Source organism: Anas acuta, chromosome Z, assembly GCF_963932015.1.
Source record: "Anas acuta chromosome Z, bAnaAcu1.1, whole genome shotgun sequence".
Classification (NCBI taxonomy): domain Eukaryota; kingdom Metazoa; phylum Chordata; class Aves; order Anseriformes; family Anatidae; genus Anas; species Anas acuta.
The window spans coordinates 63,268,978-63,296,466 of NC_089017.1; the positions used below are offsets into that span (position 1 = coordinate 63,268,978).

Genomic DNA, 27,489 nt, shown 5'->3' on the forward strand with positions numbered 1-27,489 from the left:
CATGTAGTTCACACTAAGCTGGTGGGATTGCTCCAGGTTCCTCAGCTGATCCTTGCTCACAGAGCTGCTTTGCTCAGCGCCAGGCTCTGTGGTGAAAGGCATCAAGTCGTGCAGCAACAGCTACAAAATGGTGATGTTCAGGGGCAAAGAGCTCCCCGTTTTGCCCCAGCAGCTCTCCAGGAAAAGGGGAAAAAGCCATGGGGTGCCTGCAGCACCTGGTGGTCACAGCCTGGCCCGCTTAACTCTCACCTTCTCTTACCTTCTCTGCTGCTGCCTTAGTGCACAAGGACCAGCAGAGGTCCTGCAGCCCTCCTCTGCCTCTGAGGTAGGATCTCCCACTGCCAGAAGCTCTCAGGACTGCACCTCACAGCCACGGCTCCCCGGTGGCAGAGGGCTAGCTGGTTTCCAGCATTTGCTGCTGCAGAACTAAGCACCACCACCAGACAAACCAAGTGTGCTTGTGCAGTACTGTAGAAACTCTGACGGAAGCACTAAGGGTTGTTTATCATCGCAGCAGTTCCAGCAGCAGTTCCAGAGGCTTTTATATAAAATACAGCCTGCCCTGCCTCATTCTGCACTGAGAACTGATCCGCAAACAGCCTGCCACAGGGATTATAGTGCTTCAGATTTGCAGACAGAGTAAATTATAATATCTGGTCCTTTTCCATTTCACACCTGACAGAGAGAGACAGAACATACGCAGGTTTGAGGACTGCCGTCAGTGCTCTAGACCAAGCCTGCACGTAGAGCTTGTGATTTTTTCCACTGATATTCCAGGCCTCAAAACAAGCACAGAATGGCCAGCAAAACCTGGGAGGTGAGATACCAGGGGACTGCAGGTCCTGCTTCGACTTCTGCTTAAGGTTCCTACTGATAGGAATTTCCCAACCTTCCCTCTCATATGGATTGCAGCATACAGAATTGCTGTTTTTTTTTTTTTTTTTCCATTCTGGAGTGATTCCCCAGGCAGACACTTCAGCTTCAAAGTCCTGCTTCACAAGAAGAGCTGTCACAAGGACTGTTACCTCTGAGTGCAGGGCAGCAGTGCTCAAGTGCTTTGCTGTGCTCTGGCTGCAACAGAGCCAGTGCCCCCATCTTTAAGCTGCCAGTCAAGACACCAACGTGGCCGTGCCAAATTCACAGCTCTGTGGGAGAGGGTTACAGCCTATCTGAGAGTAACATTGCCCTAACTGTCACTAAGCAACTACAGAAACCTGAGTAATCGTGCTTTTTTCTTGCCTTTAAAAGAAGTTGCTGGTTTAAAACACAAAATGAAAACTGAAACCACCAGTAACTGATTTTGATTCCCTAATGACTTAGTACCAAGGATGGGTGTAAGCTGCAAAGACACTTTTCAGTCGTGACACATCTTCTGTGTTACTAATAACTTTCCTGCAGCAGCAGGCACACCAAGCACCAGGCAGGGAAGTACCCTGAGGTACTATGCTGTGGGATCCTTTCAAAGTCCAAGACGGTTTCTCCACTAATAGCCACTGAAAACTGCATAAACATCTCCCAGCTTTTGAAAAATTCAAGCCATGTTTACAAAGCACAGATTCTCCCAAAATATTGGATAATTTAACTTGGATAAGGGACCTGGCCATCTCCTTACGGCTGCTGCTGACACTCACTCCTGTCAGCATCACTACCGGTGCCATCGCTGGTATTTTGATGGTCTCCATGCTCCCCTCTCCGTGTGTCTCAGTTCCAGCACACTCCAAGCTGTTGTCTTTTCTCTGGTGCGAGCAGAGCTGGGTACTTCACGTACTGACCAGCTGAAGGAAGCAGTTCCCAGACAGATGGAAGCGTCAGAACAAGAGTTACTTCTGCTGCTCAACCCACAGGTCACACACAATGAGTGCAGCTGAGCAGGCAGCACCTGTGAGCAATGCACATCCTCAGCCTTTGCTCCTCCCACCAGGTTTATGCTGCAGTCAAAGGCAACTGCTCCTTGCTTCTTCCTCACTGGTGTAAAGCATGAGATGCACGCATATGGCATGTACACAGAACCACAGAATCATTAAGGTTGGAAGAAACCTTCAAGATCACCTGGTCCAACCATCCCCTGCCACCAATGTCACCACTAAACCATGTCCCCAAGCACCACGTCGAACCTGTCCTTGAACACCCCCACCACCTCCCTGGGCTACTGGTTCCAGTGCCTGACTGCTCTTTCTGACAGAAATGTCTCCTCACTGCCAACCTGAGCCTCCCCTGCTGCAACTTGAGTACATATATGCGTTTATGTACTAAGGAAATGATCTTATAGCATCAATCACCTGTGGCAATATGGTTAAATTCCATATGATATAGTATAGAATTATGGCTTAATGTGGAAATTGTGAAAACCTTTGTTGACATTTGTAGAAAAAATGCTATCTTTAGAAAGTAAAAATCACATTGATGCTAGAGTAACAAACTATGAATTTACTTTTATACAATTTTTTCCTTGTGTGAGTTCCTAATCCCACTGGAATCATGGAAGTCACTGGAGTCATGATTTAGAGTCATAATAAATTCCACATGGGAATACCTTCAGCTCTAAACTGGTCACGTAGCCAGAAATTGGTAAATCTGCAGTCTTCATCATGCTAGCACTAGCTATTGAAGCAAATGCATGATTAAAGGAGCAGGCAGACAGATCCACCTCCAGGCAGGAAGAACAGAATGGATTATTTTTTTTTTTTGGTTTAAGTTTCTTTATAATTGTGAGCAGCTGTGTCCCATCACATTCTCTGCTGCAAAATCCCCATGGTAGAGGCCCTGCTACGAGACTGTACCCAGAAAGAGGAATCCTGTAGCACCGGTGATAGGTTGGGCACTCTGGTAATTTACACTCAAGTAATGCACAGTTTTTCAGGACTTAAAGGCGGGTCATAAACAAGACTTCCAAAGCCAACAGATTTTTGTGATTTCCAAACCTAGCTGAGGAGCAGATAGGGATCTGGTTTTAGAAGCCCTTTGCATTAGCACAACGTCAGATTAACTAATGAAACAGCTTAAACTTTTCCTGCATCCAGCGTCCCTCGCGAGATACGTTCAACAGGTACCCTTGGCCTTCTCTTTGTACATTCGCACTCCTCCTTCAGCGTCTGTCCTGAAGCCCTTGAAGTCACCTCGAGCTCCTTCTCTTGACACACGGGACAGCAAGCTGTAAGACCTTTGTTTCGACAACTTGGACACGTCAGGACGAGCTGCCGGCAGTGCTGGCTGGAACAAAGTTTGTACTGGTCCCACAGCATCCCACAGTACCTGCACGCTGGAGGGAGGAGAAAAAAAAAAAGCACGTTAACACCCTCATGGTCCCATGTGTCCCCCTTGCAGAGGACTTCCAGTGGCACCAAGAGGCTAAAATCTTATTTAAGAGGGTATCCATTTGTATTCCAGGTATTTTATTCCTGCTTTAGCTTGGTATTCCAGAACATAGATCATTTTTGAACTTCTGATGTAAAAAAACTCGAGGCAGCTGTCTCTCCAGACACAGTGCCCGCTGCTGCTTCCTCGAGCTCAGAGCAGACAGATCTGACAGAGCAGGTCTCTGCTGCCAGAACCACGAAGAACCAAGTGCTGGTGGGAAGGAGCCCAGCACCCAGGGACGCTGCCTGAAAGCGATGCCATGGGGCTCCTTTCCACCTGGAAGCAGTGGCATATGGGGTGTCACCTGCAGTCCTAGCAGAGTCCTTCCACAGCATCAGACAGGTTTTGACCCTTTAACAAAAAGCTTTCTGCCCATTTCAGCTGCACCATTGAGAAGGTGCCTACTTCAACACCTCCCCTTGAAGCTTCTGTGAAAAATGGCTGTGATATACCCAGAGCGTGTTCTGCTGCTACACCAAGCCAGGAACCTTCACGATGAGTACGGTAAAATGCAGAGGAGGAGTGGGAGGTTACGCTCAGAACATTACCCACTCTGAGAAAAAAAAGCACTGCTTCCAAAAAAAAAAAAAAAAAAAGCCAGAGCCAAGTTCCTTCTATTTGTACCTAGCAACAGAGAAGATGACAACAGGCATTTCATTTGAAACAGCTGAAGAGTGACCCGAGCCAGGCGACCAGGCAATGTTCGTAACAACTTCAACTGGAGGTCACGGAGATTCTACAGGCTGCAGAAACTATGAAGGCATAAAACAACTAACTGCTGCAGAGCGCAGTGCCTCCACGTTCCCAGTGCCTGTCAGTCTGTGCTAACACTCTCAGACCTCTGCAGCAGAGACCAGCTGACACCAGGAGAACTCTAATGCTGTGGTTACTTGGCCAACCACAATCTGATCATCTCTGTGGTCAACAAGTGGGTAACAACAGCAGTGTGTGACATCCCTGCAGCTGCTGATGGCTCATAACTGCAGCTGTTCTGCAGGGGAGGCTTCATTTTACTCACGCAGCTTTAGGGAACTCTGTTTAGTGCCCTCTTTAGCTCTCGTTTGTGTTTTGTGTGTCAAAACCTTGATTAGAGTTGATTATCACAAACAGTGACAGTACTAACAGATCAACGTGAGTACGAGGATGAAATACACTTGCCAGTCTGTCCCCCCTGTTCTATGCATCTCTGTGGAAAACTCTGTCATAGCTTCCCAGCATTTTGCTCGCAGGTTATCTAGCCTTACCTGAGATGACATCTTCATTGGAGCAAATGGAGAAACGATCGTCAAATACAAACAGCTTCCCCCTGTAGAATCCATCCGGGAACTCTTCCAGGTACTTGTGGATTCCACCTTTTAGCTGGTACACCTCTTTGCACACTGCCTGTTTCAAGCACAACAGCAGAAATGCTGAAGGAGACGGCAGCAGTGGGGCTGGGCCAGAGCTACCCAAGTGGATTTGGAAATGACACCAGGGGTGATGGAACAGCAGCAGATTCTCAGCGACCATCAGATGGCAGCAGGTGCACCCACAAATCTAGTCAGCGCCACTGGGTGGCTGGCTGACATCAGCCTAAAGAAGCAATTGACAGTACAGCCAAAAAAAAGGCTGGTAGCCACCTCAGATGAGGGAGGTTTGCTGCATCCCAGATTAAGCACTTCTGAACCTCTGTGAACCACTGCTGCTTCTGTGTTTTTGTTTGTTTGTTTTGTGCTGAACTGTTTACAGGAGCAGAATTTCTCAAGATTCACGTTCGTGCAGTGGAGAAAGAATCAAGGTTTACATCTCTGGATGTAAATGTTCACTTCTCTTAAGGTAGAGACCCAGGACAACGGTGGCATGGAAGACACAATTAGAACAATAAAATGTGTGAAGGGTTTAACTCCACAACACTGGGAAATCACTGACTTGATGGCTTTCCTCACACAAAATGCTCAGGCTGTGCAGTAACGAGCACAGAGCATAACCTAGATAGAGCTCGTGGAAACACAGCAGAGTGCTCTCAAACCCTCCTCAAACACCACTAGAATGGTCGAGGCACTTACAAATAAATACCTCTTCTCAGTGAATGGTTCACTTCTTTCACAGAGCAATCGCTGCTGTGACTGCAGTCCGTGCACATCGTGCTGAGCTGCAATAAACAATCCGTGTCCCTGACAGGCAGCACAAAGCAAATGTGAGACACCCTTCTCCCCACACCAAGCACTTTATGCTCAGTAAGGATTTAACAACAAAAGAGAAGACAATCACCCTCACTGCAGTCTCAACTCCCGACACTTGTGCCCTCAGAATGACATTTCACCTTGCTCCGTAGGTAAGCAGAGCCTCTTTCACAGCGAATGCCTCCCGTGCAGTACATCAGGACACGCTTGTTTTTAAAAAGCTCCAGGTTTTCATCGACATAGCTGGGAAAATAGCTGAACTTCCTGATGTCTGGAGCCAGACAGCCCTGGAAGTGTCCCTGAAATAACAACAGACGGGCATGTGAGTGGTTATACGCTGTCTTACCTGGCAAGGTCTACGCCTCAGGCTACAGGAAGTAACAAATTTTGGGGCCAGGACAACTGGGTCACTGCACACAGCCAACAATGCAATACTTTTCTCCTAGGAAGAAAGGCTGAGAGAGCTGGGGCTGTTGAGCCTGAAGAAGGTGGTCCCTGGGAGACCTCACTGCAGCTTTTCAGCGCTTACAGGTGACTTATAAAAAAGATGGAGAGCAACTTTTTTATCTGACAGGACAAGGGGGAATGGTGTTAAACTGCAAGAAGGGAGATTTAGATTGGATGTTAGGTGGAAGTTCTTCACTGAGAAGGTGGTGAGGCACTGGAACAGGTTGACCAGAGAGATTGTGGATGCCCCACCCCTGGAGGTGTTCAAGGCCAGGTTGGATGAGGCCCTGCGCACCCTGATCTAGTGGGTGGCATCCCTACCATGGCAGGGGGCTTGGAACTGGATGATCTTTAAGGTCCCTTCCAACCCAAACCGTTTTGTGGTTCTACAATACTTCAGGCTGCTCCTCAACTGCATTCATGCAACAAAATAGCTGATAAAATATGAGAAAATTCAGGACACACTTCTTATCCAAGCACGGAGATAGGCAGAACAGGATTGTCAGAGGATACACTACAGCAGTGCAGGAGAGCTGGTACGTGGGAAACGGAAGGACAGGACGCCCCCATTCTTCTTGGCATGTGGGGCACTGCAAAAATGCTAGAAAACGTCCTTACAAGTTACACTATGTTTACTTCAAACAATAAATTTCTCGCTGCTCTTGGCCTATGGACTGCTTTGTCTTCTTCCTGGCCCAAGTTGTACAAGCCCTCTGCCTGGCAGGATCCATACTGGGTTGCTCCACAGGGTCATGCGGGATCCTCCACTGCTTGTGTCTAACAGCCACTGGTACTATTTCAGTCAATGTCACCTCTCCTCCTGAGTAAAGGTACACCCCTGCCACACGAACTGCTTCCCTTCAGCACCTGCAACCCTGCAAGAAGCAGGCAAGCACCACTTACAATTTTACTCTCATAGAAGTTCCTGCAATCCAGCAAGATGGTATCACTTTGTCCTTGACTGGCCTGAGACAGATACTGCTCTACTTCTCTGTGAAATTCCTGAGGGGATAAATGGATTCCTTTAGAAAAAAAAATAAAGACAGAGATAAAGAAGTTGTGAGAATCAGAACTACAATATGTCATATATGATCTCTCACTGGTTCAGATTCTCCTCAAAGTTCCAGCCTAAAAGACATTTTTTTTTCTGCGACAATTCAGAGTTTGCATCCCAACCCAACCACCTAAGTTTATCTGTGTTCAGCTTCTACTGGTGAATGAACGAAAACACAACACTGTTCCAGCTGTTCCACATGACAGAAGCAGCAGCAAACAGTTGCCTGTCTGTATGACCTTTGTTTTGTTCCCCTGGCAACTCTTACAACTGTGAAAAACAGCGTAATGTGTTTCCTTCCACTTGGCTCATCTTTCATTGTATTTGGATGGGCAGAACCCTAGAGACACAACTTTTTCACTGAAATTAATCCCTTTTGAACAAAACAGAAAATTTCTGCAAGCATGTACTACTTGCAATGCAACCTGAATTTACTTAAAGTTTCTCAACTTTTAGGTTGCTCAGCTGACTGGAAAACAAAGTCTCCCTCACCAAAATCCCCTACTTACAGAAGTCTGCCAGTGACAAAACCTCTTGATAGAAAAAAAATGTCCAGAACTGCTCTGCTTATTGTTATTTGTAGAGCTACTGCTCACTGTCCAGATGTACAGTAATACAAGTACAATTTAGGACAGCTCACAGAAGTTTTATGAAGTATGATCACAGCAAGAGAACATCTGGACAGCAGCTCTCCCTCTGCTGCCATTCTCAGCCAAGTGACTAAAGAGACCCAACCTATATATACACTGTTTTAGGAAAAGAGAAAGGAGTGATGAAAAACGATGCTAACGAAGCCAGGTATCCCCAGCTGGGAGGGACAAACACTAAACAATCATTTACATGTCCACAAGGGCAGGTATCCATTCCCGGGAGGGATGGGCTCTGTAAGAAGCTTGTTAACTGCTGTAATGGCAAGAAGAAATCAGCATAATGTGAATAACATGGCAGCATGCAGAGATGGCTCTTAGCATAGCCCACAGGAGTTTTACATCCAGTATAATAACGGCATCCTGGCTTGTATCAGAAACAGCGTGACCAGCAGGGCTAGGGAGGTGATCGTCCCCCTGTACTCAGCTCTGGTGAGGCCGCACCTCGAGTACTGTGTTCAGTTTTGGGCCCCTCGCTACAAGAAGGACATCGAGGTGCTTGAGTGGGTCCAGAGAAGGGCGACGAAGCTGGTGAGGGGCCTGGAGAACAAGTCCTACGAGGAGCGGCTGAAGGAGCTGGGCTTGTTCAGCCTGGAGAAGAGGAGGCTCAGGGGCGACCTTATCGCTCTCTACAGATACCTTAAAGGAGGCTGTAGTGAGGTGGGGGTTGGCCTGTTCTCCCACATGCCTGGTGACAGGACGAGGGGGAATGGGCTTAAGTTGCGCCAGGGGAGTTTTAGGTTAGATGTTAGGAAGAGCTTCTTTACTGAAAGGGTTGTGAGGCATTGGAACAGGCTGCCCAGGGAGGTGGTGGAGTCACCATCCCTGGAAGTCTTCAAAAGACGTTTAGATGTAGAGCTTAGGGATATGGTTTAGTGGGGACTGTTAGTGTTAGGTTAGAGGTTGGACTCGATGATCTTGAGGTCTCTTCCAACCTAGAAATTCTGTGATTCTGTGATTCTGTGATAATGTCAGCTCAGAAGCAGGGAGTTGAAACAATCACAGACTGATAGCTTTTACTTGAAATGAATGTTTTTTTATTTGGGATAAACTTCACAGCCAGACTTCTCAAATCTTTAATACGAGTAAGTCTACCAACATGTTACCATCTACGTAAGTGTCCTCATAGCAGGTGCGTAGCTATGTACTTCTTGTTGGGCTTAATCCATACTAAGCAGCTATAAGTGGCAGAAAACAAATGCTGCCTGTGCCAGGGGCTGGCATGATCCTGATACAAAACCTGGTTCTGCTTTACTGTGATAGGAGCATGGCTATTTTAACTTCAACACAAGGAAAGTCAGGTCAGCAGTCCCAAGCATAGGAAAATGCATATAAATACCCAAGTGTAAGCTTCAGCGGGATTCTGGCACCTTATTAAAAAAGTTAAGCACAGCTCTCTGCATCCACAGCACGACAATCCACTGGATCCACAAGACTATGGAAAACTCTTCCTATACAAGTTGGTTCTTACAGCAAGCTGATAGAGCACTGGAGCTCTTTATACTTACTATTTCTGAGCAAGCACCTACAAAATATTTATAACAAATACTCTCATGCTTTGAAGCGTCTTTCCCAATCATCACATGTAATCTCACCTGAGATCTGCCTTTAGCAGGTGTCCAGAGCCATTCCCGGACTAAAGAATAAAGTATTTGCTTACTCCAAAAGTCATTTGGACTATTACAATTTGCTACAAAAAGGACAGCTAGCTGTCAGCTTTTTGAAGCAGAGAAGCACTTAGCACAACAAAATCTGGGCCAGCAAATTCCCTACATCATTGACTTCTGACTACTGGTAAGGCATCAATTCATCTACTTCAGATGCTTTCTGTATCTGCTGTGTTCTGGCCACTGTGCAGCAGGAAGTATTTCTTGGTGAAGACACTTTGTTCTTCGCTTACCTCTCAGTGTGGTGAGAGGCTTTGTTTTTTCATGAAATCAACTTACCGGTTTCCTTATAAGAGACTTTTTCTGGATCTATGCCCATAGGTACGATTTCTTTAAATACTCCAACTCGAAGGTCTGGGAAGCAGTGAGCTCCTCCTGCACTTCTCTAGGAAATTAAACACAGAAATAATCCAACACGGTTGCCAGGTGTCAAGATAAAAAACATCCACTCATTGTAATTTCTATATTCCACTGGAATATGGAAGTATCTTGGTGGCTGGGGGAAAGATACAGCATGTGGAGGATCCATGAGACATTCTGTAACAACAAAAGCTAACACAAGAGTGTTGGTGCTCTGAGGGGTAATGCAGGGCTGGAGGTTTTGCCAAAGTAAAATTCCATCCCCACTTCGTTTTTGCAACTGCGCATCACTAACTAAAAGGTCAGATTTATCCTTGAAATTCATCCAAACACAACACACAACTGAAGAGCTACAACTGAATCAGCACTGCCGTTCTGTGCAAGATTTGAGTGTCACGAGCTTCACGAGCTCTTTGATTTTAGTTATTTGCTGAGAACAAAATGGTACTCCGGGCAAACAAAACTGTGCAGAAAACAAAATGGTCATCAAAGCAGCAGCCTTCCTTCCTCACAGAGAAAGGATGTACAGAGATGGGGCAGCAGAAGCCCACCAGAACGCCACGTGGTGCCAGCTACAGCGGCCACCACCACTGCAATCAACAAATGTGTTCAGGCTCAGGCAGAAGTCAGCACCCCACCCTCCCTCTGGTCAGGCACTGACTGGAGTAGGGAAGAACCCCCTGACTCTGCCTGTGTATTTTTTTTTTTAAACACATCCAAATCATGGAATTGACAGTGGACAGCATCGGGACACCAAAGCCTGCAAGAAACCTAAACCAGCAGGCTTCTAAGTGAGGATCTCACATCTGAGTGAAGAAGGGAGTTGGGGAGTATTTTGTGTGGATTAGTGTAAGCTGTGATGCCTAGGTTTTGGCAGTCAAGTCAGAGGAAATGCATGTTGGAGGATAGTGGAGAAGTGTTATCTCTCCCTCACCTGTGTGCAGCCCACATGACTTTGCATCTGCTGCCACTACTGCTCACAGCACCTGCTACAACAGCTTGCACCAGCAGATATCTGAACATAGTTAGTTTAGGAATTTACCAGTGCAGGCAGAGCAGAACTGCTAGAGCAAAAGTGTACTACCAAAAAGCAGTGTGCCCATTCCTCAAACATCACAAGTCCTGCATTAATAACATCTGTGTTGAAATTACATTTTCATACCTTGAAATCATCTTGACACAAAATGTCTTTGAACAGAGGCTGGGAAAGCATGACTTCAATGTAGAGACTGGTGGCTACTTTGCTTCCACCCACTGTTCCGTTGATTCCTTCTGAAGCAACTCGTACCTGGAAGGCAAGAGGAGAAGCTGGGGCTAAGGTTTAGTAACAGCAGAAACAGATCGTGGTGAAACGAGCAAAATATGACTGGGTGAACAAAAGGCAGACGTCAAAGTAGGTTCAGAGGAGAGACTACTGAGGAAGGAAGGAAGGAAGGAAGGAAGGAAGGAAGGAAGGAAGGAAGGAAGGAAGGAAGGAAGGAAGGAAGGAAGGAAGGGAGGAAGGAAAAGAGTTATAGCAAAGGTGAGCAGAAAGAACATAGTAAAACAAAAACTGAAATAAAAACCCAGTAATTGCTTTTAAGCCATTTCAGAAGACTGACATCAGGAGAGTCTGGTAAGCTCAAGCAATAAAATGGTAACTGGTTAACAAACACATCCTGCAGTCAGAATTAAAATCCCCACTGAAGTCTGCTTCAGGAACAATGGGAGGGTGCTTGGTGATAAAAGGAAAATGTGGATATGCATAATATGGCTTGCGATATTAAACGCCAGTGTGAGTCATTTTACCTACAGCACTGACGTAAATGAAGAAAAACTCTGAGCTGGTGAAAAAAAGACTGAATATAAAAATGGAGGAAAAAAATGTTTGAAAAGACAACTGCTGAACCTGATTTGGAAAAGAAATAAATTGAAAAAAAAAAAAAAAAACAAGGGGAAAAAAAAAAACACAAACCCAACCACCAGACAAGATACATGATCAAAAAGAAAAGCTAATGCGTCAGGATATTTCAGCCCCAGACTGTGCAGATGTAGAACAGGGACGGTGTGTTCCTTTCATTCCCTCTGAGCAAGGAAAGCTGGGCTTGTACAATGCAGAGCTTTGCATGCAGGTCTGTACAATCTGTTCTGCTTTAAACAGCAGCAGCTCTGGGAAAATTGTCAGAGATGAGACGCAAATCTGTTAGCTGAGTTAGAGTGCCGTGAGAAATTTCTGTTCCCACTCCTGAGATACAGGAAATTAAGAGCAAGAAAATGAAGCAAAGGGAGTAGTAAAAACTTTGGGAAGGAAACATCAAAAAATAAACAAAACAACCAACAGTGCTTTGACAGTACAGTCCATCCTGGTTGAGTCTTCTGTGTTTCTGTGTATGAAACGGCCCCAAGTTGTGCCAGGGGAGGTTTAGGTTGTATATCAGGACAAGAAACCCAGTAGGCGTTAAGAAATAAAAAGAATTGGAAGTAGAAAATCCAAACAGGAGGAAATGGGGCAGATATTCTCTGCAGAGATTCAGACCAAGAAAGGGGAGGCATCTGCCAGCATCAGGATTGTGGACAAGTGGCTCCAGTGCACCCACACAGTTAGTCACAGTGTGCAGAGGCTGGTCTCCTACCACTGGCAGAGAAAGAAAGGCTACTCAGAGAGACAAGTCACAGACAAAAGCAGTGTCCTGCTCAGAGCTGTCCTCTTGGAAAACCTCCCTCCCCACGGCTAGCCTAGGGACATCAGCTTTTCGAGCCTGAAGCGCCCCCACCCACAGCCTCCAGAAGCCAGCTGGACTCTTTGTTCTCTCCTCCAAGGAATGAAAAGCACAAAGGTGCTGTGCAGGAACCAGCACTGATACCTGGTGGCGTTACCTAAGCTGCCAGTTGCTCCCTTCTCACTCCTGACAGCGTGGAAAAGTGACCCTGCCTATGAGCCCGCTGCACCTCAAGGAGGCAGCAACACACCACGCAGCCGGGCTGTGCTGTGCTGCATGAGCAGCTTCGCCTTCGGGATGTGCTGCACACACAGGCTGGGCTCCCTCCCACCCCCATGTCCTTGGCTGCGTGTGAAAGATCCTCCAGAAGTTCCCACGCGAGCACCCCTTCTGTCTGACAGCAGGCACGGTGGATGGGCTTCTTCTCCTGGTAATAAACCCTGCAGCAGGTTGAATGACCAGAGTGGGTTAACCCTTCCACAGACAGGGCGTGCACAACTCCTGTTTCTCAGCATCAAAAGGGGCGTACGATTACCTGTAGCTTCTTCTCCGTAGCTTTAGCTTTAATAAGAAACCTTCTAAACGATACTTTACAGAGTCTGGGTGCTTTTCTTAATGGAGTGGTAACAGACAAAACAGCTGAGGACCCACCAAGCCGCATCACCCTGCATGAAACGCAGGCAACGCTTTCCCAAGATGACACAAGGAAACACAACCGTACCTTGCAGCCTTACCTTGCCAGTGAGGTGCAGGTGCTCGCACAGTGCCCTTTGCCAGGCGCAGAGCTTCTCCGGGTCCCTCACCTCGCAGTAGCAGTAATACAGCAGCACCTCTCCCGCCTTGCTGCCCACAGCACGGCAACGGGCGAACACAGAGGAACAGGACGTTAGAGTCGAGAGCTCAGATGTATGTTATCGGTGATAAGTTCCCAAAAAGTGGGATATTTCCTTGCGGTGGGGAGAAAACAAAGCCTGGAGGGGGGAGCGCTGCGGGGTTTGGATGGTGTCCGGGAGGAAGGGTGGGGAATGGGGGCAGCTCCTGCATGCCTTGGGACCGGTCACATAGGGAGCTGTGCAGCACAGGACACCTAATACACGTTTCCCTTAACGGACAGACTACAAAAACTCATTTTTTTTAATTATTATTTATATATTTTTTTTAGTTATGGGCATGCAACCGTCTCACGAAGCGCTCAGCCCTGCAAGCTCACACACACCCCGAATAAAACCAGATTTTGAGTGAGGTGGCGGGTGCCTGCGCTCTGAGCAGCAGGAGGGGTTCTCTACTACAAAAAACAAAAGGTTTTATTTATGAATAAGCGACAAAGCTTCGTTCACTGGGGGTGCGGGGGGGGGGTGTCCCGGGGCTGCTCCTTACCTCTGCAGCTCCGCGGGGCCGAGGTGCCGGGTGTCGGGCAGCTCCTCGCTCAGCTCCGTGCCGCCAGCGGGCCCCGCTGCCCCTCGCTGCGCCTCACCGGGTCCCGTCCCCGTCCCCGTCCCCATCCCCGCGCCCAGCAGCTCGGCGCCGTGCTGGGTGCCCACATGCCGGTGGATGCCGCCGCGCTCGCGGAACGTCTGCCGGCAGCAGCGCCACCACACGGCGCCCGCCGCGCCCGCCGGCACCTCCCTGGCCTTCACGAAGGCGGAGAAAGCCGCACGGAGCCGCTTCCGAGCCCCGCGCCCCGCCACCACCACCTCCGCCGCCGCCTCGCCGGGCGCCATCTTGGCCCCCCCTTCCTCCTCCTCCTCCTCCCTCAGGGGGACACCGGAAGTCCGCCATAGCCCCCCCCTCCCCCCGGAAGCGGGGGCGCGGGCAGGGCGGAAGCGGGCGGCGCGCGCACATCGCTCCCCGCGCGGCGCGGAGCGGCACGACCCGGAGCCTTCCTCCCCCCCTCCTCATCCTCCTCATCCTCATCGCGACATGTCGCGGCGGCGGCACAGCGACGATAGCGACGACAGCGATGGTGAGTGCCCTTAACCCCCCCCCCCCCCCCCCCCCCTTCCCGTTTATCCCTCCCGGTAGCCGTTGAGCCGCGCCAACGGCTGCTTGCTAACGGCTTTTAACGGCTCTCCAACCGCCGCGCGTGTGTCGGAGCAGGGCAGCCCCACAAGCGGCGGAGGACGTCAGAGCCGTCCGAGATCGAGGAGAGGCTGGAGTCGCTGATCTGCAGGGTGGGGGAGAAGGTAAAAGGGCCAGCGGGACGGGACGGGTCGGGACGGGGCGCTGCGCCAGGCGTTAATTAGCGCCCCGGGGTTAATTGGGGCCCGCACGCAGCCCCTGTGTGTGTGTGGGGGGGCTGAGGGCTGGGGGCTGGCTCGCGGTGCCTGGTGGTGGTGATGGGGCTGCGTTGTTGTTTGTTTTATTTATTTTATTACTATTATTGTTATTATTATTATCTTTATTTATGGCGCCTTCCTCAGAGCAATTCGTCCTTGGAGAGCAACTTGGAGGGCCTAGCCGGCGTTTTGGAGGCGGATCTGCCCAACTACAAGAGCAAGATACTGAGGATCCTGTGCACTGTGTACGTATGCAGAAGGCCTGGGGCCGGGTCAGGGAGATGCTGGTTTTCCCCCAGTGCTAAAGGCACAGTGTGTTTCCTTGAAACAGGTGCAGGGCTTGAAGCAGATGAAAGAACCTCAGAGCAGCTCCTCGGCAGCAACAAAAATAGGGCAGTACTGGGTGACAGCCTGTTTCCCCACAAAACACTTAAAGGCACTAAAGCCGTTGGCTGCTAATACTGCGTCTCACCGGCTGTGCTCTCTTCTTGCTGCTGGTTCCTCTCCTCTGGTGATGCGATGCTCCTGTCTTCTTAAGCCCCTTTTCTGCAGGCGGGGAGCTGGGAGCATGGAAGAGCTGCCAGCAGGCTCTCCCTGGCTGACAGCACTCCTCTCACCCAGCAAGGAGCAGAAGCTGCACTGAGCTGTGTCGGGTCACAGGAGATGGGGCTGAGGGAGGAGGGGTCCCCACATGGCCTGTGGTAGCGTACAAGAGCAGTACAAAGAAAGAGCGTGGTGAGGAGGGAGAGCGTTTGAGCAGTGGCATGTGCTATAGTTTTGCAAGTGCATTAAATCTAGTTTGTAGCAATGTTTGCTACAATAGCAGCTTTTCCCAAAAGCAGTGCAACACACTGAAATACAGAGTTAACCTACAGATACTCGAAGTATGGTTGAGGGAAATTTATTGCTTTATAGCAGGACCCAGCCTTGTCTGTTTCTTCCCTCTGCTGCCTCTAAATCAGCTACTTCGACAAGAGGAACCTGGGGTCAAAATTAAGAGCGTAAAAGGTGTACATCTCTTGTGCAGTCTTGTTGATTATCCTAAAGTATGAACTTAAAATAGCATCTTACATCTTTGTGTTTGTTCTATCACAATATTTGGTGAACTCTGCAGAATGCTTAGCAATTTGAAATAAATGTCGTAAATGTTGTCAAAAGTGATGCCTGCCTTTCTAAATGACGGTAATTCTGAAAAAGAGATTGCCAGGCAAAGTATTAACCATGGGACAGAACTAACAATTCTGCTAGCACTTCTTCTTATTTCCACCTGAAATGAGTTTAACTTACTGTAAGCAAATTCCGAGCTGCTGTGCCGTTGCCACTTGGCACATGATGAATAAACTTCTAACACCGTGTTTCTTTTTCTGTGTCAGTGCACGTCTGTTACCAGAAAAGCTTACTGTTTACACGACACTAGTTGGGTTGCTGAATGCCAGAAACTACAACTTTGGTGGGGAATTTGTAGAAGCCATGATTCGTCAGCTTAAAGAATGTCTGAAAGTCAATATGTACAATGAAGCTGTCCACTTAGTAAGTTGTTTTTTTATTTATCTGTCTTTCTACATTTTTCCACATCCTTTTTTTCTTCCTTCCTTTCACGTTTTTTGTTCCAGGACACCTTTCTGTGTGTATTACAGTCTTTCCTGGCATCAACACATGGTGCACTGTAGGTATACCAAGAGGAAACGTCTGCTAACGTGAGAAGTATTTCCTTCCAAAGGGGAGAAAAGTCACATTAAGGTTGCAAAACTGACTTCCAACTCTGTATTTTCTCGGTGACAAATTAACTTGCAGTAAGCAGAGTGCCCTAACCTTTTCTATTTTCTCCTGTGAAATTTGAAAGGTGAATGGAAGTCATGTTATTTTTTTGTTTAAACGTGTTTGTTGTTCTTGTGGCTCCCATGGAGAGGGGGGGAAGAAAAAAACAAAAAACAACATAGAACCATAAGTTTTGTTCATAACAGCTGATTCATGGCTGTTACCAGGGCTGTGTTTTCCTTCTGCTAAAGAGGGGTAAAAATCAAATGGACAGGTTTGTATGCTGTCTTTCTCTGAAATCACATGCTCAGCTCTCACTGCTTGTAGATTTGGTCTGCAAAAATAATATTAGAACTTCAGAGATGTCTGATTTAGAAGCCCAGTGGCAAGCTCCCATGCTTCATTTGAAGCCCACAGGTAAAAATTAAAATTCTGGTATTTTACTATATTTTGTCAAGTGACTGCTGCTCAGGAGTGGGACTTTTTTGCTAATAAAATTGAATTTGAGTGTACTGTCCCTTGCTTTCAGCTCCACCTTCTCTGGTCATGCTTACTTAAAAATGCCCTGTGAGGGAATGACAGCTAAGATAGTGGCAGTAGAAAGCTGCCCTCAGCTTTGCCAAAGACTTCTCAAAGACTGTTTAGTGCAATAAATATCAGGAAAGTAAGAGTTTGTTACTCTCATCTGTTGCAGTTGTTTTTCGAGTGCTGCACTGTGCTTAGCTCAAATTGCTTCCCCAAGACTTCTTTGCAATGATTTGCCTTCAAAAAAAGTGTTTTTTTATGTGTTTGTGGTGGTTTTTGACTACTTTCTTGTGAGTATGCCATTAAGAAAAAATAAGCCTGTAAGAAAAAAAAAAAAAGTGGGGTTGTCATTACTAGCACTGAATTTCAACCTATATTGTTTGTCAAGATTATGGTCATACCATGAGAGTTTGGGTCATACCAGAAACTTGTTTAAGTTTGAAGGCAGGATACAAATCTATCAAAAGAGTGGTGAAGAAAAAAATAATGCAGTAAACCCTTCCCAGGTAGGTCCCAGCGTAACCTGTAGCACTGCTGTGCCCTAGATTTTTCTACTTAAATTGCCATTTCTGTCAGTCTGGATTTCTAAATAGTATGCAGCCAAATAAAGGGCATATTTTTGCCATGGAGAATTTTTTCTTCTCAGGCAGTTAAGGCCATTTGGTTCCCAGCATGCCATCCATTTAGCGTCTTTCTGAAACCTGAAAATAACAGCATTTTGCATAGGCTTTCTCAGTGTAGCTGTATTTATGAACAAATAGCTAGAAATTCAATACGTATGAAAGACTCGTGTAAATGGCGTACAGATTTCAGCCCTGCTGTTCCTGGCGCACCTCTGGACTACTGAAGCAATGGATCAATCCGTCTTCAGCGTTTTAGAACTGTTTGTTTGTTTGCCCTGTTCCTGTAATTTTAGTGATCCTTTGCAAGTATAGAAGAGACAAGTGTGAGTTCCTTTTTTCTGTAGTATCAGTTTGCATGCCTTTAAATGCATATCGGTGTTTCCTACTGTTTCTTAATTAGGAATATCATCTTTGCAATGTTACTGCAGTGGAACAGACTACAGACATTATAGCAAACAACGTTAGGTAGTGCTTCTGTTACTTGTTCTTTGGAGTTGACAGGTGGGTTTGTACAGAGTGTGGTTTTTCTGCCTTCCTTATACTGAACAAATACCGTGTTTAATTTTTTTTGTTGTTGTTGTTCAAGTAATTTTTATTCATGTGCAGTCAGTTAAAATATATTCATGTAAAACATTTTTGGTCTTTTTTAGGTCCGTTTTCTATCTGACCTTGTGAACTGTCACGTAATAGCTGCACCGTCAATGGTTGCTATGTTTGAGAACTTTGTGAGTGTGACACAGGAGGAAGATGTACCCCAAGTAAGCAAAAGATCCATAGGCTTCTCTAGGGCTGTTTTAATGGCACTATTACTTTATCAAAACTTCTATACTTCAGCTTCAAACAGGGAAGTTTTAGAGGTAGCAACCTAAATGGACTGTCACGTGGAGGTTCCTTGGCATGAGTAGAAGTTGCCTCTGGTGCTTAGAAAATAATATGTATATGGTAAGAAAGCATGGGCCTTTATATTGAGGTAGCTGAACCAAATTCTTTTTACTTTACCTTGGCAACTGCATAGTGCCTGGATTGTTCTGCCAAGCTTGTTTACAGTTGTGACACAGATAATCTGCAGAAGGACTGTGAAGGTGGTAAGTTTTCCAAGTTTCCTGTCATGGTTCAAGTTAAAAATCATACATTCCAATAATACATTTTTTTCATGGCTTGCCAATCCAGTCTTTAACAGCTGATCTTTATGTCCCCACAAAACAATAGTTTTTTGTAATGTTTTAGTTTAAATTAAAATGGGATGTATGTATGAAAACTTACAGAGCTTAATTGTACGCTTAGTTTTCAGAATTCTCCTTCTTGTAGGTCCGATGTGACTGGTACATGTTTGCGTTTCTGTCATCTTTGCCTTGGGTTGGAAAGGAGTTATATGAGAAAAAGGATGCTGAGATGGATCGCCTCTTGTCTCAGACAGAAAGCTATCTGAAGTAAGTTGTAAGCTGTTAAAATAATCCTAAAGTTACTTATTCAAGCATGAATTAATAGCTTTGATTATTCGTATAACAACTCTATCAAGTCTGACGTCTGAGTTGTTTGGGGAAGGAACATTGAAAAACAGAAAGATAGATTTTGTTTCTAATTGGAAAAGTTTTTTTATATTGTTTAGTGCTAGGGTATGTGGAAGGTCCTGCCCAACTCACACTCAGCTGTGATGTGCATGCTGGTAGGTTACTTCAGTGTTCTACAGTTTTTGCCTAGATGGTTCAAGTTAACGTTGCTGTCGAGATACTTTAAATAAATACAAACCTTCTTTTTGTGTACCATAGACTTCATCAGCTGAAGAGACTTAAGTGGTAGTACAGTCACACACAAAAAATGCTGTCCTAAATTAGCCTTTAATAGTAAAGCTTTCTGTTCTGTGTAAACAGACGCCGCCAGAAGATTCATGTACCCATGCTTCAAGTTTGGACTGCTGATAAACCACATCCACAAGAAGAGGTGACTGTTTTTTACTTTACGTTCTTTCAGAAAGTTTGAAACACAATTTTTGCCTGAAGCGTCCTTTAATCAGAACTATAAAATTAAGAGGTATCTCTAAAAGTGTTAATGCTTTGAATTATCTCCTGTTTGTCATTATTTCTGAGAAGTCCTGGATAAGGAGTTCTCTTTTAAGTCTTGGACCAAAGCATAAGGTTTTATGGGGTGAGTAGGAGACAGCTGACAAGTCCCTGACTAAATGTTATTAAATGAAGAGCGGTTGTAAGCTGGAGTATTCTTTTTGGACTTGCATGTACAGGGCTTCTTGCTAAAAGGGCCTTTATGACAAGCAGCGTGTAATTACTTACTCATCCCTTACTGTTTTCTCCCTGCAAGAAAGAAACCTTTGAAGTGGCTTCACTTCCCCTAGGAAGTGCTAAACAAACACGTAGAAGCTGTATGCAGCAGTTACTGTGTCATCTTTCACAATTAAACTTCAAAATATTAGGTGGACGAGGTGGCATCTGGCTGGCTTAGGTAGAATTTGCCTTTTCTGTTTATTTTTTTCGCAGTTACTTTCGTTTTTTTTCCTCCTCCCTTGAGTTTGAGGATAATTTTTGTTGGAAAGCAATGAAAATTAGGTTGATTTTTCTCAGAAATTTTGGAACTTGGGCCTTTTTGTACATTTTGTTCACTGTTCTGATTAAATCAGATGCCTATTTTTAAATTCCCAGTCTTAACAATTGCCTTGTTAGTCATAATTTGAAGAAATGGGCTTTCTGATTATGATTGATATGTCAACATGAGCGTTCTGCCTACCCAATATCTAGATTTCCTTACTTAGTTCTGCAGAGAACAGATTAGCAGAGTGCATTTGAGACCTGCTGTTATCCAGAGTACTGTAAACATTACTATTCACTTCAGGTGCCTACACTAGTTATGTTTCCATTTCATAGTGTGATGATTTCAGTAAATGCAAAGCACTTTCACATGAAGATGCTTCTTGTGTTGGTTATACCTTGAAAACTGCATTCAGTAAGGCCACAGGCTGTAGCGGTTTGTGGCCTCCAGAGGTCCTGGACCGCTTTTATCAGGACTGTAGAAAGCAACTAAACCAGGCAAACTGCTATCATGGTCTCCTGGGCTTTGTTTTAGTGTTCTGAAAACGTATCAGTGTTTAAGTTTTGCTAACAAAATATTGTGTGGAATTTGCAACACCTCTGGTGGTTAGAGTTCCTAAATTATCTCTTGGTTTGCTGAATCATTAGATCCCGCAATAAGCGGTTAAAGCAACTGTTTTTTCTTTTCTGAATGCAATGCAGAATTTAAAACATAAATTTTTGATTGTGCCGTGAGCTGCAAGCTTTGTTACTCATTCAGCATACCTGATGTTTCTCTTTTTTTTTTTTTTTTTTTTGTCTTTCAGTATTTAGATTGCCTTTGGTCTCAGATTCAGAAGTTGAAAAAAGACCGCTGGCAAGAGCGACACATTCTGAGGCCCTACTTGGCTTTTGATAGCATTCTTTGTGAAGCACTGCAACACAATCTGCCTCCGTTCACTCCTCCGCCTCACACTGAAGATTCAGTGTATCCGATGCCAAGGGTTATTTTTAGGATGTTTGACTATACAGATGACCCCGAGGTACGTGACTCCCGTGGAGGAGCTGATTTTACAATTAGGTTCAGGGGTCAGCAGCAGACATATAGACAAAAGTATATAGGAATAGGAAAGAATATGTATTGATTTCCCCAAGTACTTTTATACCTCCCTTTGCTTGAAGTATGCTACCTTTACCTTCATTTCTTGATGCCCAATTTTTGTCACCAATGAGACCATGACCAGTATTCTCTCCACTCTATCCTGGCCATTTTTTAACCGTATTTTCACTCAGGCATGTTTTTTTCTGAGCTGCTTGTTATTAACCTGCCTCATTGCTATGTGGACCAAAAGAAGAAGTGGATGCTTCATGAACTCGTGATTATATTCTCTAATTTTGTTGCCTTTTATGAGCCCTTGTATTCATTTTGTTTTAAATATAAGTCTGAGGTTTGCATGGAACTGTGTCACACCAACTTCTCAGTAGGATATAGGGCAGCTGAGAGCTCACCATATTTGTTGTTTTGTTTTTTTTTTCTTCCATGTGTACATAGAAGTAGTATAGTTTGCCTAACTTTCATGAATCTTCATTTGTTTTTTGAACTAGGGCCCTGTCATGCCTGGCAGTCACTCTGTTGAACGATTTGTAATAGAAGAGAACCTTCACTGCATCATCAAATCCCACTGGAAAGAGAGAAAAACTTGGTAGGAAGAGCTTATGCTATGGGGCCCTGGTGCTTACATACTACCATGGTTTCAGTAGTATCAGGGATACACAGAGTCCTGCACTGGTTACACAAGAGCTTGGGATTAAATGTTTCCTAGAGTGTTTGATTAACTTCATTTACTACATTTAACCGTATTAAAACTGTTAGCTGCAATACTGTGGGGCTCTAATACACTGATCATGAAGATTACATATAATCCTGGGGCCGGTGGAACGGTATCTTCTTGAGAAGGGAATTACCTGATAATAAAGAATGTGGTGCAAAAATTTATACAGACAAACATAACCCTTCATTGGAGCCCTATGGAGAGTATGGTTGTGTTACTCTTCCTGGAGTTTTAAAGAAGCTTATTTGTTCAGGCAGGATGAGCATTTAGCTGGTGTTCACAAAGATGCTTTTGCTTCCTGCTCCTTGTTGCCCTCTTCCCATAGGGATTGCATGGCAGAGAAAATGGAGCCAGCTCTGGGTACTCATTGCAGGGTCAGCAAATTACATGTGTTTGAATTTGGAAGCGCCAGTAACCAGTCAAGGCACATTTCTTCATTTCTTTTTTCTGGGTAATATCTGGTGGGTGTAATTGGTAACTGAGGTTGTTTGCCACAGGTAATTAATTATCTGTGTCATGCTTCCATGAAAAACCCACCAAACTGGGTATAGTGTACAAAAAATGGACAAAACCAATGCTTGATGGGGTGTGATAAAGTTTTTTCCTTGCAGCTTTTTCATTCAGAAGGAACTGGAAATGCAAGGTTGTTGCAGTTATTGGAAGAGTCTGTTAATTCCCTGAGAAAGTAAATGAGGCAGATTCAAGATTTGCCAGAGGTAGAAATAAAATAAAGAGAGTATCAGTTGTTTGCTGTGAAATAATGGTAGGTGATAAAGAGCTAGTTAAAAGAGGAAGCATTTGAAGCTTGGGAGTTTCTTATACAACCTGTTAGCTCAATTGTGCTTTCAAGTCATTCTGAACATCTGTTTCAGTTTGGATTTTTTTTCCACTTCGTATGTGCGTGCCAGAATTTCACGTCACCATGCAAAACTACTTTGCTTAGCGATACAGAATTCAAATGTTATAGCAAACGAGAAATAAAATACATCTTTACAGGTCATAGTTCAGGCAGTGCCGGTGAGCTCTTGTGCTGCTCATGTTGTAAGTGTCCTGTGGAACAACGGCCAGTCTTTGGAAGTGCTGTTGATTTGTGTGTGTGCTGATTTTGTGTGAATTCTTGCCCAGAATTAAGCATTTCCTGTAGCTTTGTTACTTGATCTTTACATCATGTTTGCTGTGTTATATTCAGAACTAAACGTACCTATGGTTTTGCAGTGCTGCCCAGCTGTTGAGCTATCCAGGAAATAACAAGATCCCCTTGAACTACCACATAGTCGAGGTATGTGTTGTATAGGTAACTTCTTTCGTAGCTCCTTATTTCACAAATAAGACATCCCAATTAGCTCCATGATAGATCAATTAAATTACAGCTTGATTTGGGAGTCAACCAGAAGCTCACTGAATTCTAGGAATAACTTCAATGAGCAAGTTATATACAATCAAATGCTAGTTTTATTCTTTTTGTTGTAACTTTAACTTAGTGTGGGGGAGCTTTGGTCAAGTACTGAAATTTCTTAGTGCACTAGTATTGCAGGTTGTAGCATCTCCCAAGCATTCTTGCTTCTAATTTATCCCATAGTTGAAGAGTTGGCTACAATTGAGTCACTTTTGCTTTAAAAAAAAAAAAAAAAAAAAAAGGCACAAATTTGAAATATAGGAAACTCCTTTTAAACATAAGAAGACTGTGTTGTTGTGGTTTGGTTGGCTGGTTGTTTTTTCTTCAGTGAATGTGCTTAAACCCTGAAAAAGCTTGCCCATGGAAGGTGTAGATTCTCCATCCTTGGAGTATAAAACCCTCCAAAAAGCAGCCCTGGGCAACGTCTTGTAGGTGACCCCGCCTTGGGCAAGGGGACTTGACTAAATAATCTCCAGCCAACCTGAGCTGCTCTGTGTGATTCTGCGGGTGGATCTTCTAAATGAACATATTGGTCTGGCCCCGTAAAGATCTTGAAGTGAAATAGTGATGTTTCCTCCAGGGCACTTCCCATGTTAGAGGAGTTTAATTAAACGTAATGTGTATCAGAAGAGAAGAGCAGCGTAGGTTTTCTCGTAATGCCTCTTTTCAAAGGTCTATTTTCATGATACAGAGCTGTATAAAACTTCATTAATTTCTAATCAAAAATTGAAAGGAATTGACAGATTTCAGTAATAATCCTGACTTATATAAAGGCTTTATGAGGAAGTAACTGTCTATAAATAGGAATTTCGTAGTTAATTATAACAAGAAATAATCTAACGTAGAAGGTGTATCTTAATAAAGATGGGATTGAGAATTCCTGTTGGCACCAAAATGCCAAATATTCTGAATGCTGGTAAGTTGTATTATGTTTGGTCATGTTGCTCTATTTGTACTCTGAATTCAGAAGAGAGGAATCTCAAAATTGATAATAATTTTCTGTCTTAACATCAAAATATCTTCAGTGGTCTTATCTTCAATATCTTCTGGTGCTGTATATGGCTATATGGCTAGGTGCTTTATGCTCAGCTCAGTGTTAGTGCCAGCAAGTAGTTACTGCAATTCCTGATGAAATAAGTTACTTAAACACCTTGGAAATCCACTGATTCAAAGACTCGGAGGAGATGAAATTAAAAAGTCTGCATAGACAAAGTGACTGGAGACAAATGCAGGATTGGTGTATGAATTGTATTGACTATAACTGTCACAATTTCATTTTTCTTGCAATTTTGAGTTGTTTTATAATGTTAACGTTATTACTTATGACTGTGTATTTTTAAAGAAGTTCCTGAATTTTAAAGGCTTAGCATGCATTTTGCAGACTTGTTCATTCTGCTTGCTACTACTCCTTTGTAAGGTTTCTCTTAACGTTCAAGCCAGAAGTTTATTGCTTTCAACAGCAGTTCAGCAGTTTCATCTGTGAAATTTCACTAACTTTTGTCATATGGCACAGAACAGTCGATATAATGTTGTCTAACAAAGAAATTAATAAAATAAATAAAGTATTATTTAAGATTGAGACCATAACCATAAATGTAGCCTGAAACTGCTCAGTATCTTCCCAAATATATGTATTTTTGAGGTCCGTAAGGCTGAATGCTGTAGTTTGTCAGGCCGAGCTGTGTTCGTCAGAATGCTCTGTGCTCCCTAGAACCTGTGCAAAATATTCTGAAACGTGGCACCTTTCAGCAGCTGCTTATAAGCATATTTGTGGTATTACTGGTAGCTGTGAACAGAGAGTGTCTCAGCAGCGTGACTGGGTTGCTGTACTGGTATGACCTGTTGTGCGCTTATGGCTTTTGGACAGAGTTTGGATGTTCAGGTTTTCAGAGCCCTGACCTTTCTTGTGACCTGGTTATTTTCACAAAGTGCTGCATGCCAGTTTGAAACACTTCATCTGAACGTTTGATAACAAACCCATGATGAACATCAGAACTATTGCCTTGAGGAGTGTCTCAGAGAGGTATTTAGTGGTTGTCCAATTGTTGCTGTTTCCCATCTTCAGAATAGGAGTAGTTCTGTGCCTGACAGGGTCCCATCCACACCTTTTTATCATATTTTTCAACATTATGTCCAAATTATTTTGTCGTGGAAAGGTTCTTCAGTTCCTTATGGTCTCTTCATGCTTTTAAATTCATCCTCAGAATATAAAGTTCTAGTCACTGTGTTTTCACGTGCTGTTTGTAATGTCTATAAATGGATGTTGATTTCTTACACTAGTAAGATTATCTGCTGCTTACTCGTTTAAGCTTTAATTCTTCTCTTCCGTGTTTATTTGGAAGTTGTCAGTGAGGACAATCACCAACTATAATGAATCAGAGGTTCCTGATTCCTGTGATGTAATTTAAATCTAGTTGAGAATGGCATGCAAACTAAACTGAAGCTCAGACATGAACGTTGTATAGTGATGATTTCTTCATAGCCCTTAAAGGTTGATGTCCTATTATTTATTTCGGCGAAGTTGAAAATAAAACATGAATGCAGGACTGTTTTTAGCTTTCTTACAAGGATCCTCAGCCAAATGGTACAGGGCATGTATTTTTGTTGTATAAAATGCTGGTTGTAATTTTCAGTTTCAAGTTGTGGCTTTTATTTATATAAGTTTTTCCATATAGAAGAAAAGAGGCCACTGTGGAAAAGTACAGGTTTATTTTTCTTGTAAATAGTCTCTCGTATTAAGTGAAGCTTAAGCATATGGTATGTTTAATATTTATTATTTAAGAGGGTTAGATAATTTCAGCTTTGGTTTGCTCAGATCATTTGGTGATGATGCAATATGGCATATTAAAACCATGCACATTGCTAGGCATGTATAATGCTGGGATGGTGTAGTATTAATTTGGACGATGAGGGCAGTTGCTCACTGTTTTTGTGTGATGTAGAGTTACCATTGTCTTTACAAATTTCACTTTTTTTTTTCTGGAACATATATTTGACAGTAATATGAAGTCATTTGTGTATGTTGTTGTTCAAGGTTGATGTCACTGTTCTGGAGCGGAGGCCGACGTCAGGCTGTGCTCTAATTGTATGCCTTCCTCTCCTACAGGTGATATTTGCAGAATTGTTTCAGCTTCCATCTCCGCCACACATCGAAGTCATGTACACAACGCTGCTGATTGAACTGTGCAAACTTCAGCCTGGTTCTTTACCACAAGTCGTATCCTTTCCTTGCTGCTGGAGAGCATTTTTAAAACGGAGTCTTTATGTTATTTGTTCCGTGGGTGCGGAGACAGCAATAAATACTGTCAGTAATAATGCCTGTTACACTCACATGAAAGAACAGCACAGCCCACATAGCACAGATCTAGTCTTGCTGGTTGGGCAAGACTCTTCAGATTTCTGGACACTGTTCTGGTACTTCCTCTCACCTACCCAAGAAGTGCTGTTTTAGAGAGGGGATAAAATATTAGCTCTCCTGTTTGTCAGTATAGCCTGTTAGGTCTGGATAATGTGTGGCATGGTCACAGATGCATTACAGGCTGAGAAAGAAAGGAAGTGACAAACTTGATCTTTTGTTCTAACAGCTAAGTGAGTGCTCCTACTCTTTTTTTTTTCCTCCAGTAGGAAGTGTAGCAGATGATTTAAAGGAACTTGCTTGAGTTCCCACTCAAATGCTCCCACTACGAGCATTTGAAAGGTCAGTAATCATCCGTCAGCACAGATAGTGTAGCTAAATGCTGAAGAAGGATGCATGACTCCCAGCTAATTCTGACTGTTACATTGTCCCTGTTGTGCTGCCATTTTAGATCATGTTAGCTCATCGTTTCAGGTCAAGCTATAGACTCTGAGAATGGAGGACTGTGAACAGATGCCTGCTAACTTCATTCACAAATTTTCATTATATTTCATGATATCACTCACTTTTTGAAAACCATACAATCTCATTGATCTATTCCTAGAGTTGTGTGGCCCTCTGTGCAGGAAGTTTTTAGTGTTAATATGGATGCCATAAGGATAAAGCCCTTCTGGGTGAAATCAGTGTAGACATACTTTCTCAATACTACAGTGTTGATCAAAGATTATGGGTAAGCTTCGACAGCAACCTGTGAAGCCATGATGGTGAGATTACAGAAATACTCCATTAGGAAGTTGGTGTCCATTTATATC

The 27,489-nt window shown here is 44.2% G+C and overlaps 2 protein-coding genes across 2 annotated transcripts in view; one reads left to right on the forward strand and one right to left on the reverse strand.

The window, feature by feature from the left end:
• Positions 1-2,672: 2,672 nt before the first annotated feature.
• TSTD2 (thiosulfate sulfurtransferase like domain containing 2) lies at positions 2,673-14,126 on the reverse strand. The gene is made up of 8 exons (XM_068667199.1): positions 13,771-14,126; positions 13,128-13,236; positions 10,857-10,982; positions 9,614-9,719; positions 6,870-6,988; positions 5,660-5,818; positions 4,602-4,740; positions 2,673-3,259 (listed from the first exon to the last, which is right to left on the reverse strand). The coding sequence occupies exons 1-8, from the start codon at positions 14,112-14,114 to the stop codon at positions 3,000-3,002; spliced, it is 1,362 nt and encodes a 453-aa protein (XP_068523300.1). The 5' UTR covers positions 14,115-14,126; the 3' UTR covers positions 2,673-2,999.
• Positions 14,127-14,174: 48 nt separating this feature from the next.
• Positions 14,175-27,489, forward strand: part of NCBP1 (nuclear cap binding protein subunit 1) — a 30,891-nt gene continuing 17,576 nt past the window's right edge. Inside the window, exons 1-11 of the mRNA XM_068667198.1 lie at positions 14,175-14,356; positions 14,491-14,576; positions 14,814-14,914; positions 16,043-16,199; positions 18,226-18,333; positions 18,884-19,005; positions 19,447-19,516; positions 20,922-21,137; positions 21,700-21,797; positions 23,142-23,205; positions 26,429-26,539. Of these exons, the coding sequence (XP_068523299.1) occupies positions 14,314-14,356; positions 14,491-14,576; positions 14,814-14,914; positions 16,043-16,199; positions 18,226-18,333; positions 18,884-19,005; positions 19,447-19,516; positions 20,922-21,137; positions 21,700-21,797; positions 23,142-23,205; positions 26,429-26,539 (1,176 nt within the window). The 5' untranslated portion in view covers positions 14,175-14,313. The remainder of the gene's footprint in view (positions 14,357-14,490; positions 14,577-14,813; positions 14,915-16,042; positions 16,200-18,225; positions 18,334-18,883; positions 19,006-19,446; positions 19,517-20,921; positions 21,138-21,699; positions 21,798-23,141; positions 23,206-26,428; positions 26,540-27,489) is intronic.

Excerpts from the sequence above, each read along its gene's own strand:
- TSTD2 (XM_068667199.1), bottom strand. The coding sequence starts at position 14,114 with ATGGCGCCCGGCGAGGCGGCGGCGGAGGTGGTGGTGGCGGGGCGCGGG. Across the intron at positions 6,989-9,613 it reads AGTCTCTTATAAGGAAACCG|GAATCCATTTATCCCCTCAG; the intron begins GTAAGTTGATTT and ends TTTTTTCTAAAG. Across the intron at positions 4,741-5,659 it reads CTGCTTACCTACGGAGCAAG|GCAGTGTGCAAAGAGGTGTA; the intron begins GTGAAATGTCAT and ends TGCTTGAAACAG.